This window comes from Pelecanus crispus, chromosome 12 (genome assembly GCF_030463565.1).
Source record: "Pelecanus crispus isolate bPelCri1 chromosome 12, bPelCri1.pri, whole genome shotgun sequence".
Lineage (NCBI taxonomy): Eukaryota > Metazoa > Chordata > Aves > Pelecaniformes > Pelecanidae > Pelecanus > Pelecanus crispus.
In genome coordinates this window covers 11,066,089-11,078,583 of record NC_134654.1, presented here as the reverse complement: position 1 = coordinate 11,078,583, position 12,495 = coordinate 11,066,089, and the positions used below count along the sequence as shown (strand labels likewise).

The window sequence follows — 12,495 nt, the reverse complement described above, 5'->3', positions numbered from 1 at the left end:
ACTTGAGCTACAGGTGGGATCCAAGCTGCAGGACACCAGTTGGACAGTCCTACATACATTAGTACCAGCAATAAAGAAAGGCGCAGACATGAACATCTTTCTCCCTGAAGTGAAACAGTAATAAAAAATGCCTTAAGCTGCCTATAACAAAGACAGAAATGGTAAAGGTGAAACTTTACAAGTTCATTGCCAATTCATTAACAACAAACGGGCTGCACTGTATATCTCACATTTCAGTGCCAAAAGCAGCATGCAGACGATATCCTGCCAGTCACACACGCCTAGTGCTGAGCAAAAAAGCACTGACACAAGGGGAACGTGTAACTGGGTATTCAGTAGCCAGGTCTAGCAAAGAGCATGATCCAGTTCGTATCATCGTCAGCTCCTCAGAATGATCCAGTGAAGCCAGGCAAGAGCGTTTCAAAGACTTTAATCCATATGAAATATTACTTCCTGGAACCGGAAATTCAATCCCTAGCAGTGAAAACAAAAAGCACACTCATAAATGTACCTTTCAACTCGGCCAATATAGCCATATTTAGGCTCGCGCTCTCTCAGAAAAAAATCCTTTACTCATTAATATAGAGGAAACTTGAAATGATTGCTGTAATTGCAGTTAAAAAATTAATCATGTTTTGAGATAAATGCAGATAAAAGCGTGTTTTACTAATTATCTTTTGAAGCTTCTGCTCATGCAAGATTAAAGGTGGAAGAAAAGTTGTTGAAGTATTGAAGACAAAAATCCTACCATTTGAAATCACTTTGAAGCCACGTACCTCGTATGATTGATCCTTAATGTCCAGATGTATTAAAAAAGGAGTCTTTTTAATTCAGAAAAAGTATAACAAAACATGCCCATTGAAGCTTTTATGCAGACAGATCCCTGAAAATAGGTACATTTTGCAGCCAGAACTACAGCCCACAGCCACAGCCCAGCACCCACAGGCAGGTGCGGGCTCGTGACTGCAACGCCTCGCAAGGCAGATGGCTGGATTTCCTTCTGGTTCATCCCCAACTGGGACAAGGAACTTCAAGCCTGAATTAAAAGATGAATTTAAGAATTTTGTGCTTCCTTGAGCTCTCTAGAGATGCAGTCATATCAATCTGCTTATAAACCAGTGTTACTAACCCAAGCGTCTGCAACCATCTGAGGAGGTTACTGGAAGCAGCAGAGGGATGCGGGTCTCTCTAAGACAGCCGCTCCCAGAGGAAATGCCACCAAACCCACAAAAGGTAAGATTTTTCATACTCAGGGAGAAGGAGCTGGACATACCAGCATCAGCTGTTTAACAGAAAACCCTAATCACAAGCCACGTGAGGACCTATTTCTATCCCTGGGGCTTTTAAAGGAATGCAGGTTATCTGGGGTGCAAGGTACTCAAAAGCAAGGCGGGTACTTCCAGGCACAGGCCTGGAGCTAACAAGGCAAATAATTCCCTTCCTGCTCCATACCAATAGCCTATTTTATATCAGTAGTTTGCAGACTATTTCTAAATACCCCAAGAGCATTAATTCAGAGAGCCAACCTATTGACTGCAGGCTTAAATTCACTATACGTGTATCCACAACTCCAATGGAAAAATTTTAGGCTTCTGCAAATTGAAGCAAGTTTGAACATACTATTACAAAAAATTGCAAAGAGACTTTATATATAGCCATTTCACAGACTCAGTAATGATTTACATCAGATTTGAACTGTGCCACTATATCTGAAATGTATAAATTTTAGGAGGAGTTTTCTTACTGACAACCCAAATCACCTGCAACATGACAGAACCAAAATCTGTTGTCACAGCGCAGTTTTCGAAAGTACTTAAGTGAGCTCAAATGCTACAGAAAGTCAATGTCAAGGACTCTTTAGTCCTCTAGAGTTTCAAGACTTCGGACAGATCTGTAGCGGTCCAGTTGACACCTCTTTTCTAAAGGAAGGGTCCCACTGTAAAGCATGCTTTTCTCCAGCAGCCACCTGCTCTGCATTTCTTCTTGCTCCTTTCCCCACACCTCTGCATCATTCATTTAGCCTGTTCCCATCACAAAGCATCACTGACACCAAATTAATAAATTCTAACATTGCTACAAACTTGAACAGGGCTAGGTAAAAGATTAAATAGTTGGGTTTTTCATAACCACACATCCAAGGAAATTTGCCAATGTCTTTTTATTTGCATATCTGGCAGACTGCCCCAGACAACTAATACATAAGTGACAGCATACAGGTGTATTAGTTTAGAGTTTGCCTTTAATCTAGAGGTGTCAATTTGCTTCTGTTTTAATTACATCCATCTTGATATGTTATTACAACCTCATGAAACTTCTTCATTATGTGAATGGCTATAAATACATACACATGACAAACAGTTGTTATAAATTTTCTGGTTCAGCAGTGGAGGCACAATATCTTAGCCCACACATCATGAACATTTAAAGTTTCAGTGCTCCCTCTCCTCTCTCTCCCCCCTCCCCTTTCCCTTCCTTCTCTTTTCTTTCATCCAATACCAAGATTTTCCCCCCCTATATTTAATGGATCCTCTAAAATTCCTTCACTAGTAGCAGCATTCTGATGCAAATACTATCAGCTTATAGAGCTGTTTCAGCACATGTGTGTCCTCCTGGGCTGCGCCTCTGTGAGAATGTCTGTTTGTCATTAGGCAAATATAAGGAGATTGCACTGAGGTCTTATAAACATGCAAAGATCCACTTTTGTAGCTACATAATTCACTGAGTTTTTCAACACACATTCTGAGGTTGAAAACTTGGCAAATCCATCCACCAGATGTATCTTTCTGATCCCAGAACTCATTAAAATTTACTTTTTTTCTTTTTTTTTTTAAAGTCCAGCACACTCAGCTGTTGAGCCACATTAATTGCATTTTTATTATTTTTTTCCATAGTTAAAATGACTAATGCTAGAAGAGTCACTGCCTACAAGCACAATAGCTAGCCAGTAAAAATTACTAGGACTTTTAATCATTCAGCAATATCCAAATCACATAAAATAAAGAGAGGCAATTTGGTCCCCTCAAAACAGACTGTTTTGATTTTCAGTATTTATTTTTATTTTCTTTAAAGGAAGAAAAGAGAGGACAAAAGACACAATTTCACACCAAAAAATTCCATTCAAAGGTCAAAGTGCCCTTGATGTGCATTAAAACCCACAACACCAACAGTTACAACATAAATCGTCCCCAACAGCAGCACTTCTTCACTTGCCTTCTTACCACACAGACTCCTCAGAGGTCAAAACTACTTTCGCTGCCTCAGCCCTCCATCAGTGCCCGCTTCGATGGATGTCACATCATGCCCAGCCATTCAACACATCTGGCCGGCTCTGGAGCAAGCTGGAGAGTGTGTGTTACCCAGCTCTTGCAACAGCGGCACCTCCCAGCTCCTTCCCCTGGGCCTTCTGGAAGCTGGGGACCAGATGCCCGTTTCTGGAGAACCCTTGAAGGACACTCATGGCATCCTCTGGAGACATACAGTGCTAAGCACCTGGACAGGTAGAAGCCAAGAGGAAGGTGACAAAGTGGTCAGGAGCCAGGTGAACAACAGAGCCTACAGTCCCCCAGCTGGACATCCCCATTTCACAGCAACGAGCCAGGTCCTCTGGCCACCTCTCCTCCATTCCCACCACCCGTGTAAGAAGAGGTCTCAAAAAAACTGAAGCAGATTCTCAGACTGAAAGGTCTCAGGTCACTTAGGACTTCCAGAGCGAAAATAAATAAAAATCAATGCCTTGAGCAATTATCACCATGTTTGTAACTCATCTAAGCAATAGGAAATGGTGTGCAAACAGCAAAACATGGGCTGTCAAAACTTGGCAGGAGGGAGAAATTACACCACACGTGTTTTGTACCTGGGGCCACTGCTCTCCCATGCCTGAGAGCACCTGCGTGTGGTCCAGAAGCCAGTGGCAAGCACTTCTGTCTCATTGGTTCCACTTCACAGGCAAAGAAATGAAGGTACATGGCAACCTGTACCTGCATGTAAGGAAGAAGGTGATAGTGGCTTGCAGATTTCACTGACAGGTTAGGGGGTATCTGCACCAGACATTATCACTGTTACATACTCTCCTCTAAAAAATTGTCCCTCTCATAGCCAACCTACTATAGAGCAAGGCTTCTCAGAAACTTTCATGAATTTGGTTCTGGATCTGTCCACTGATTGCATGTGAGTGTAAAACATGTTTTAAATTCTGATACCACTCTGTTACAATTACTCTGGAACACAAGGAGTACCTCTCCAGACCTTCAGCCAACTAAAAGGTAATCTAACCTAGAACCTCCTGGTGTCTACCTCTATTTACGTCTCTGAGGTGTGCAGTGTCATCCTGCAGCATCCACAAACCTGCCCCAGATGGTTTCATTCAAATGATGCTCAGCACAGGGCATGTCTCAAAGGCTGAAGAAGTTTGCTTGTTTTCATGAGCTCATCCAACAAAGAACAAGCCCAGGCTTGCGGATGGGGAGGACGGGTTGGTGGTGGTTTTACTCCCAAACCAGTATGTCCCCTTTGGTACCAAATAAAAGTACAAAAAGAGGCAATTTATAAAAGCACTGATTCTAGAGGAGGAGCAACTTCCACTTTGGGAAGCTGGCAAACACATGTGAGACAGATTAAAGGACAACGATTTCTGGAGAGAACACCAAACTGATCTCCTACGTGGCTGTGGAATAACTATTCCCATTTGGACTTGGGATATTAATCATATCAGTAATATGTGCATCAGCCAGCATTTCACAATCTTAAGTTCAGACAGCCAGGAACTTGGGCGCATCAGATATCAATACACCTCTGCACATCTCCCATGTCTTTGTCTCAGGAGATTTTAAAACCAGTAGGACCAAGATGCACACCAAACACCAAGTAAATCCACACAGAGCATATGTCATGCAACGTGATCAAATTAAACCTGATAGACAACACCTCACAAACAGAAAAATATGTGCAGTGCCAAGGAATAACCTGCTTCTTTTGCTGACTGTTATTCCACCACTCCTGCAGAGAGGAGGACAGAACCAAAACTCCTTCCTATAATTTTTACCAGACTGAAGATTTACCCTTTTGGTTAAAACCTCTCTCCACTGCATGAGTGTATGAACTTCAGCAGTAGTGTTGCCAAGATACAAGGAGAAAAATCTCAAGATATTAAGGTAAGACACTATTTAAAGGCAAATAGTACAGCAGAGCTGAGCTGGAGATCTGACAAATTGCCACTGCACGTTCTGCTGTTACAGCAAAACAAATCCCTACCTGCATTAGCCATTTCTCGTTACTTACAAAGTGGATTTTCATATCCATTTTACAACAAAGGAGTTTAGAGGACTATGATGTTCTGAAGCGGTCTTCTCCACGGCTTGGCATCGAGTCAAAATGACAACAAACTGACTATACAAAAAATGGATGCAGCTGGTAATTTGTGGCACATACTGAGCCAAACCCCAACGAGAACACAGATACTGAACTGATAAATCATACGGATGATGTACAGGAACACAGAGAAACATTGGAAGCAATTTCCCCTCGCAGAACCAAGGCGACGTTGCCTCAGCAAAGCACTGCAGTTCAAGTGAAGGAAAACTGAGAGTTAAACATTTCCATATTTCAGCCCGCAACTTCCTAACTCCATTACCCTTTTATTAATTGCATTTGAGACTTCGCTAAACTTGAGCTTGGGCTATTTTTAAAACCTATCTGACTCAACTTATTGTTGCTCAGAACAAAGATTAAACTTCTAATTTAGCTGCAGATAATTACAAGGCTGCAGGTCAGACCCCCGGTGTAATGTGGTAGGGTCTTCCAGTCAAACTGATAGAAACAGTTCTTAAAAAAAAAAAAAAAATAGCAGCAGAGATGGGGGGGAAACAGGGGGCCATCTCACTGAATGAAGAATTGTTCTGCCTTTCTCCCAGCTCAAGACTTACCGGGTTTAACGACTCTTTAAGTGGGGACAGATTTTATTGAGTATTCCCCCTCAGTACTGTCGGCAGGGCTCTCACCAAGGAGCATTTATGTACGCAGCAATGGATCTTACCTGAAACTTCCACTTTCGGTAACAACATCCCCCTCTAGTTCTCAGTGTTCCCATCCAGTCCCTGATATTTCTCTATTGATCTCAGTGTTGTAACTCAATCTTTCAATTACTCAGCCCCTTGATGTCTTTCTGCTGATTTTTTTTTTTTGCCTTTCCCTAGTGATCATTTTCCTTCCAAGTTCCTGATCCTTTACCCTTATTTTATAAATCTGTTTCTTTACACTCCCTCAACCCAGCAGAGGCCCCAGATATTTAATGAGAAAGGGCTTACTTGCTCACCCAAATAGCAGAAAAAAAAGATGCCAGGATAAAAAAGGAAAAGAGTGTCTTTTGTCCTATTGATATGTGGCATAATTCCCATTAATGTTCATCTTAAAGAGCGGGGCCAGTGGAGACTACTTGAATCACATTTATCTAAAGAACTTGCCCTTATAGTTTAAACTCATCCTTCTTCAACTCAAGGCCATTGTGCCTCCTACTACCACCTATGGGAATGGCAAAAATCCCCACCTTCATTACATTGTTACCTTCAGGAGTTTAAAAGAATATTTATGCAACAACCACAATTCCTGGTCATTATCTGCCCAAAGAGACAGCTACAGGAAGTCAGTGGGAGCGATGAATATCCAACCTCCCAGAAAAGTATCAGGCTTTTAAAAGTAATTTCAAAGTATTTAAAAAGTATTCAGGTGCCCAAATTATAGCAACATAGGTTTCAAAAATTACCCAAGGGGTTCCTTCAGTGGAATATGCATCCTGCTGTTTTCAGTCCTGCTTTCAGTTTGGGTTTGCTGGGTTTTTTTCAATTCTGGTTGCTGAGGGATTTCATCAAGAGATTCAGTTGCTCTGTCAAGGTTATCTCAAAATTTGATCTCAGGTCAATTTACTGTTTCCTCTAAATACACAGTGAAAATCATAAGCACATCACTTTGTATGATATCCCAGTGTCACACAAAACCTAACGTCACTCACCATCTGCAGATATCTTCATTTGGTTACTCCCTTCTTTTCTCTGCTGGTCTAAATCTGCAGACTTGCATGTGCAAACAGAGACTAGGACAAACACCTAAGCAGTCAATAAACACAAGAAGGGCTACCAAGATTTGCTGACAGCACTGAACAAACACCTGATGTTATGATGCTGCTGCGGTAAGGCATGAAGATCAAATTCCTTTTGAAATATGAAGGGATAGAGACAAGGCAGAACAAACTTGCTTGAAATCTCAGAGAATTTAAGTAAACAGGCTAATCAGGCCAGCGAAAAGGCTGGTGAGAAGAGAATGATTTGGGGAGGAAAACTACGCTGCAAGCCAGTCATTCTGGTGTCCAGCTCAAAGCTTCTGCTGTCACAGAGCCAAGCTATTTCTATTTTCAGTGGGCCGTGCCTAGCAATGGGTATCACACAACGGTTATTAAAGCAAATTCCTGCATTCAGATGCATACACAGAGCTACACTGTCAGTGCACACAGGCACACAACTGAGACCACGGTATCTTCAAAACCTTCCTGTTACTTCCACGTTATGTTTGTATAACAGTAGTGTTTCTATTTTAAAGCCCACATCAGCTGTTAAGCTTTACTCTACCTAGTCTTATATTATTTTATCTGTCCAATATGTAGAACTGCCGTAGCTAACATCTGCCTAAATCACACAAACTCGGTGGAACAATTGCTTAAAAATTATTTACACTGGGTGGATGGAATCATCTGACACACAATTTGCAGCTCATTAAACAGCTCCTTGACAAATATTTGTCAGCATTTCTCATTTGTAATTAATTATATTGGGCTTTACCTGACGATAATTTAGCATGGTCTCAAAACAGACTAATTCCTGCATGCTGAACAGAAATTAGCTCAGCAAACGCACGGCGAGAAATTGTGCCAGTTTTATGAAACAGGAATCCCCATTTAAATGCAAGTCCCCTCGCTTCCTGCCCCACACCACTTCTATCTGTGCTTTATGAATATCTGTGTCCTATTTCAGGCTTGTCAGATGAACTGCCTGAGTTGAAGCTAAACAAACATCTGCAGAAAAACCTCATTACCTTACTCAGTGTTCGGAAAACCTGAAACCAACTGCTTACTCCATAGGATGGTCAGAGCTGACTCAGGAAACATCAAGTACTTCCCAGGCTTTAAGCTATCTTAACATTCAGGTCAAATTTCATTTCTCATCACAGTAAACCATCTTCACCATGGCACGTCAACAGCCATGTCACATCGGTCTCCTGCCCGAAGTCCTACGCACCAGGGGGTAGGAGCGAGACAAACATCTTAGCAAAACCTCACCTCATGAGAGAGCTCCACAGAAACCTCCTCGCCAGCACTGCCAGAGCACATCATGGAGAAAGTCACTCCAAAGGACTGATTTATCACGTCTTGAAAAGTGCCCTTTCCCTGTCAAACCGGTGTCTAAAATGCCCACCTGGGTTTGGAGAACCTCATGCTATTATTGTTGGTAACACACCAGCAGTGCAGCACGGGCCACACCAAGCTGAGGAAAGCAGACAGCTTGACAAGACACCGATCACACTAACACGGGTACTGAGCATCTGCGCCTTTCTCTTTTTATAGGCTGAAAGATTTTGGGAGGTCAGGGAAGTGATGTGTGAGTAACTGCTCTGGAGTAAACTTCAGAGCTTGCTGCTGTCAGTACCAGCAAGGCTACTCACGGGACGATCTGGCGACTCAGATCAAATTGTAGGACCACATCTCAGCTGCTTAAATACAGAGTAAGTGAAAGTCTCTGAAGGTCAAAGCTTCAAGATGCTCCCCAGTGTACGACATAGGCCTACATCACTACATCACTACACCAGAGTCTAGCGAGGCCAGGCAAGGATCAGCCTGGCCAAATCTGCGATAAGACTGGATTTGCTCAATAGTCACTCCAAGGGTGGGGACGGGGTGGGAATCAACAATGAGAACCCACTGTCTTTGTTCACCTCCCTCTTCCCCTCTATTCCCCACGCAAACATTAGAGAGATCAAGGTACAGGTACCCAGAGACAGACAACTAGAAGCAGATGGCCTGTATTTCTACACCAAACAATTTACACTTGAGAAGCATGAGAAGGCTACTGATACTTGGACAGAAAAGCAGCTCTGAGAGTGAGAGCTGGTTAAAAAGATAGTTTTGCTTCAAGGGATGGGAACTTTTATCAACATAACCGTTAACAGACACGGATGACTCCTAGTGAAGCTACAGCGGCCCTGGGATGCATGCTGTTCTTGTGCAGCACCTGTCTCCCCTTGCCAGCTACCAGCCTGACACAATCAGGTATTCTGCACAATGTGGGCTCCTTCAGTCACCCCAACGCAAAGCATTTAGTAAAGGACGGGTGAAATGAAGGTATATGGAAATTCTTGTTCACAACTTTATATACAGCATTCACAAGAAGCTCCTGGGACAACACCCTGCATCCACCCAACTCACACCGCTACTGCTGCAAAGGTGTCCTTAGAAGCAGAGCGCTCTGCCTCATCCCTCTGCGGTGGCTATCCCCTCCTGTGCGAGCCATCACCCGCCTGCTTCCTCTCTTCTGGACCACGGGTTTAGATCCTCCAGCGGTGAACATGCTCTGCGCTTCGGTCCTCACTGTTTTTCACATCAAGCAGACAAAACACCCTCTGTCTCTGCACACTTTCAGCTGTGCAAAGCCTGACAAAAGGCTGAAGTTCAAGCACAAAGCCTGGGCTGGGGCAGTCTTGTCACGTGCTGGGCACGGAAGTCTTCTGGAACCTGGGGAGAAACTTCCATGGCCTGCAACGAGTCGGGGGCAGACACAAGGCATGAGATGTATAAATACCAGGGCACCCCAAGGCATGAGATGTATAAATACCAGGGCACCTCTCCATGGCACCCAAGGCTTCTTGTCTCAACTCAAGTACGTTCACACCTAAACACCTCACCAATGCTGAGATATCTCACTCCACCAGCCACTCACAACCTCCTCACCAACACTAACATCACAATAGAAACTTCAGGCTGCTATGCGTAACACACAGTAATTTCTGCCACGTTGGACTTGTGCCTTACACACCTTCAATCTCCCTCTGATCCTCAGAAACAACTTTTTCAACATACATAGCAAGCTGCAGGAAAAAGCACCTAACAATGATTTTGTGACATTATTTCTCAACGCAGCATGAAATCGTTAGGTCAAAATGTGCCACCTATCACATGAACATTAAAAGTATGTCAAGTCTCAGTGTGAGAGCTATTGTTTTATCTGAACGTGATATTAGCTGGCAGAACTGGGTAATGTTTCTGCGCTCCTTTTTAGCGATATAGGATTACGACAGGATGCAAGTAGTAGCCATTCTTGGCTTCGCAAACAGAAAAGAGCACAGCAATTCTTTTCATTTCAAGGGGGAAATAAACAAATAAGAAGCGAAACAGAATAAAAACATTTTCTAAAACGCCCTACCAAGTTCTGACCATAAAACTTGCTCTTTGCTTCCCCTCCAAAAAGGACTACGGCCAAATTGTCGAGTCCATATTCCCATAAAACCCTTAACAACACAAACTGAGGCTTTGTTTGAGGAAGAACAGAATTTTGTCCAAAACATAAGCATGCAAATCTCACTCTTGCCGACAACCATATATTCATGCTCCTTCTCTCTCTGGTTTGAGCAGGGCCCTCATGGATGGGCTCACCAGGTGAGAAATGGTGGTAAAATTGAGTCTCGTCGTTACCTCAACATTTGTTCGTTATTGCTTACAGGAGCCTAACACCAACCATGTGGAGGTTTGTTGGAGTGAACAAATCCTCCCTTCAGTTACACCAGAGTAAGTTCTCTCAGAGGCATTAGTCTGGGCAGATACAGGTGTAACCAAGGACAAAATCTGGCTACAAATCAAAAAAAAAAAAAAAAAGAAGGAAAGAAACCCCCCCCCAAAACCCTCAAAATGCCACTAAGAATTCCTGACTAAATATTTAAACAGCTTAAGAGCTACACAGATTTTTTTTTTTTTTGTTAAACAATCAGCTTCATCTCCGCATTTATTTTGACAGTCCACAATCGTTTCAGTTGTGACTCCAGCGCACGTAAGCCCAAATATAATCTGCTTTTCGCCACAGCAAACTTCTCCGGAGCAGAAGTTATAAACAACAAAGCCCTTCAAACCAAACGGGCCGGAGCTCCCCTTGCACGCCTGCATCCCCAGCACGACCCTGGCTGGGCTGACAGCGGTTCCACGGTCGTGGGTGGGTGGGTGCGGGTACACGGGGGGGCCGAGGCCGGGGCGGGCGGAGGGAGGCGCCGCCCGGGAAGCCCCCCGTGGGGGCTTCCCGGGCGGCGCCTCCCTCCGCCCGCCCCGGCCTCGGCTTACCCGCACCCCTCCATTCGGCATTTTGGGGGGACACACACGACCGGTGCCCCCCGTGGAGTGGCAGGCCGCGCTGCCCACGGCGGGGCCCACTCGTGCGCAGGACGGGCGTCCCCCACCCATATAGCAGCACGGGCAGCGATCGGCGAGACCGGCAGAAGAAACCGCAGCACCCACACCTCCCCCCGCGGCCCACGCCGCCCCGCGGACACGGGTGGGCGGCCCCGGCGGGACGCCGCGCTGCGAGAAAAGTTTGATCCGTGGGAAGGGAGGGGCAGCGCCGCCGGGAGCCCCGCGGGGGGAGCGCCGCACAACTCCCCGCTCCCCTGCCCGGCGTGGCGGAGGGGGGGGTTCAGCCCCCGGTCCCCGCCGCCGCGCCGAAGCCCCCCGCCGCCCGCCGGGAGCGGCGCGCCGCGCTGCAGGTGTCGGCGGCAGGAGGGGAGAAGGGAGGGGAGCGGGGCACCCCGGGGAAGGGGCGGCGGGGCCGCCCCCGCGGGCACCCCCGGCGGTGCCGGCCCGGGGGGGGGGGGGGAGCAGGGACGCGGGGGGGGGGGGGGGGTCCGGGTCGGCGCTGCGGGGGCTCCCCCCGCCGCTGCCCCCACACAATGAGGCGCACACAAAGCGCCGCCGCTCCTACCTCCAGCGCCTCGAAAGTGACGAAGCTGGACATCGCGAAACCGTCGATAATGTCCTCTTCGGCCGAGGAGGACTCCCGCCGCTTCCTCCGGGGGGGCCGCGGCCGGGACGGCGGCGGGGGCCCATTGTCTTCCTTCTCCGAGCCCGAGGAGGAGAGCGCCGCGGCGGCCCCGGGGCCCGCGGCCCCGCCGGCGGCAGAGCCGCGCCGCCCGCCTTTGGCTCGCCGCTCCCGGTCGCGCTGGGACCGCGATCGCCGCTTCTTCCGAAGCCCGTTGCATCGCGCCGGGCCATCCATGTCTCTCGCCGGCTCTCCCTCTCGCTCTCGTCCCCCCCCGCCCCACCGCAGCCACAAATCCGGCTCCCCCGGCGGAATAACGGGGGAGGGAGGGAGGGAGAGAGGGAAGGAGAAAGGGAGGGAGGAGAGGACAGCAAGGGGGTGGGGGGGGATGAAAGAATCCGAGTGCGGTTCCACCACCACCAGCAGCAAGCACCAAATG

General features: G+C 46.5%; 1 protein-coding gene across 2 annotated transcripts in view; it reads right to left on the bottom strand.

The window, feature by feature from the left end:
• Positions 1-12,293, bottom strand: part of AUTS2 (activator of transcription and developmental regulator AUTS2) — an 803,913-nt gene extending 791,620 nt beyond the window's left edge. For both annotated transcript variants that reach the window (XM_075719936.1, XM_075719937.1), the window contains exon 1: positions 12,000-12,293. In XM_075719936.1, coding sequence (XP_075576051.1) covers positions 12,000-12,293 — 294 coding nt within the window. The remainder of the gene's footprint in view (positions 1-11,999) is intronic.
• Between the last annotated feature and the right edge of the window lie 202 nt (positions 12,294-12,495).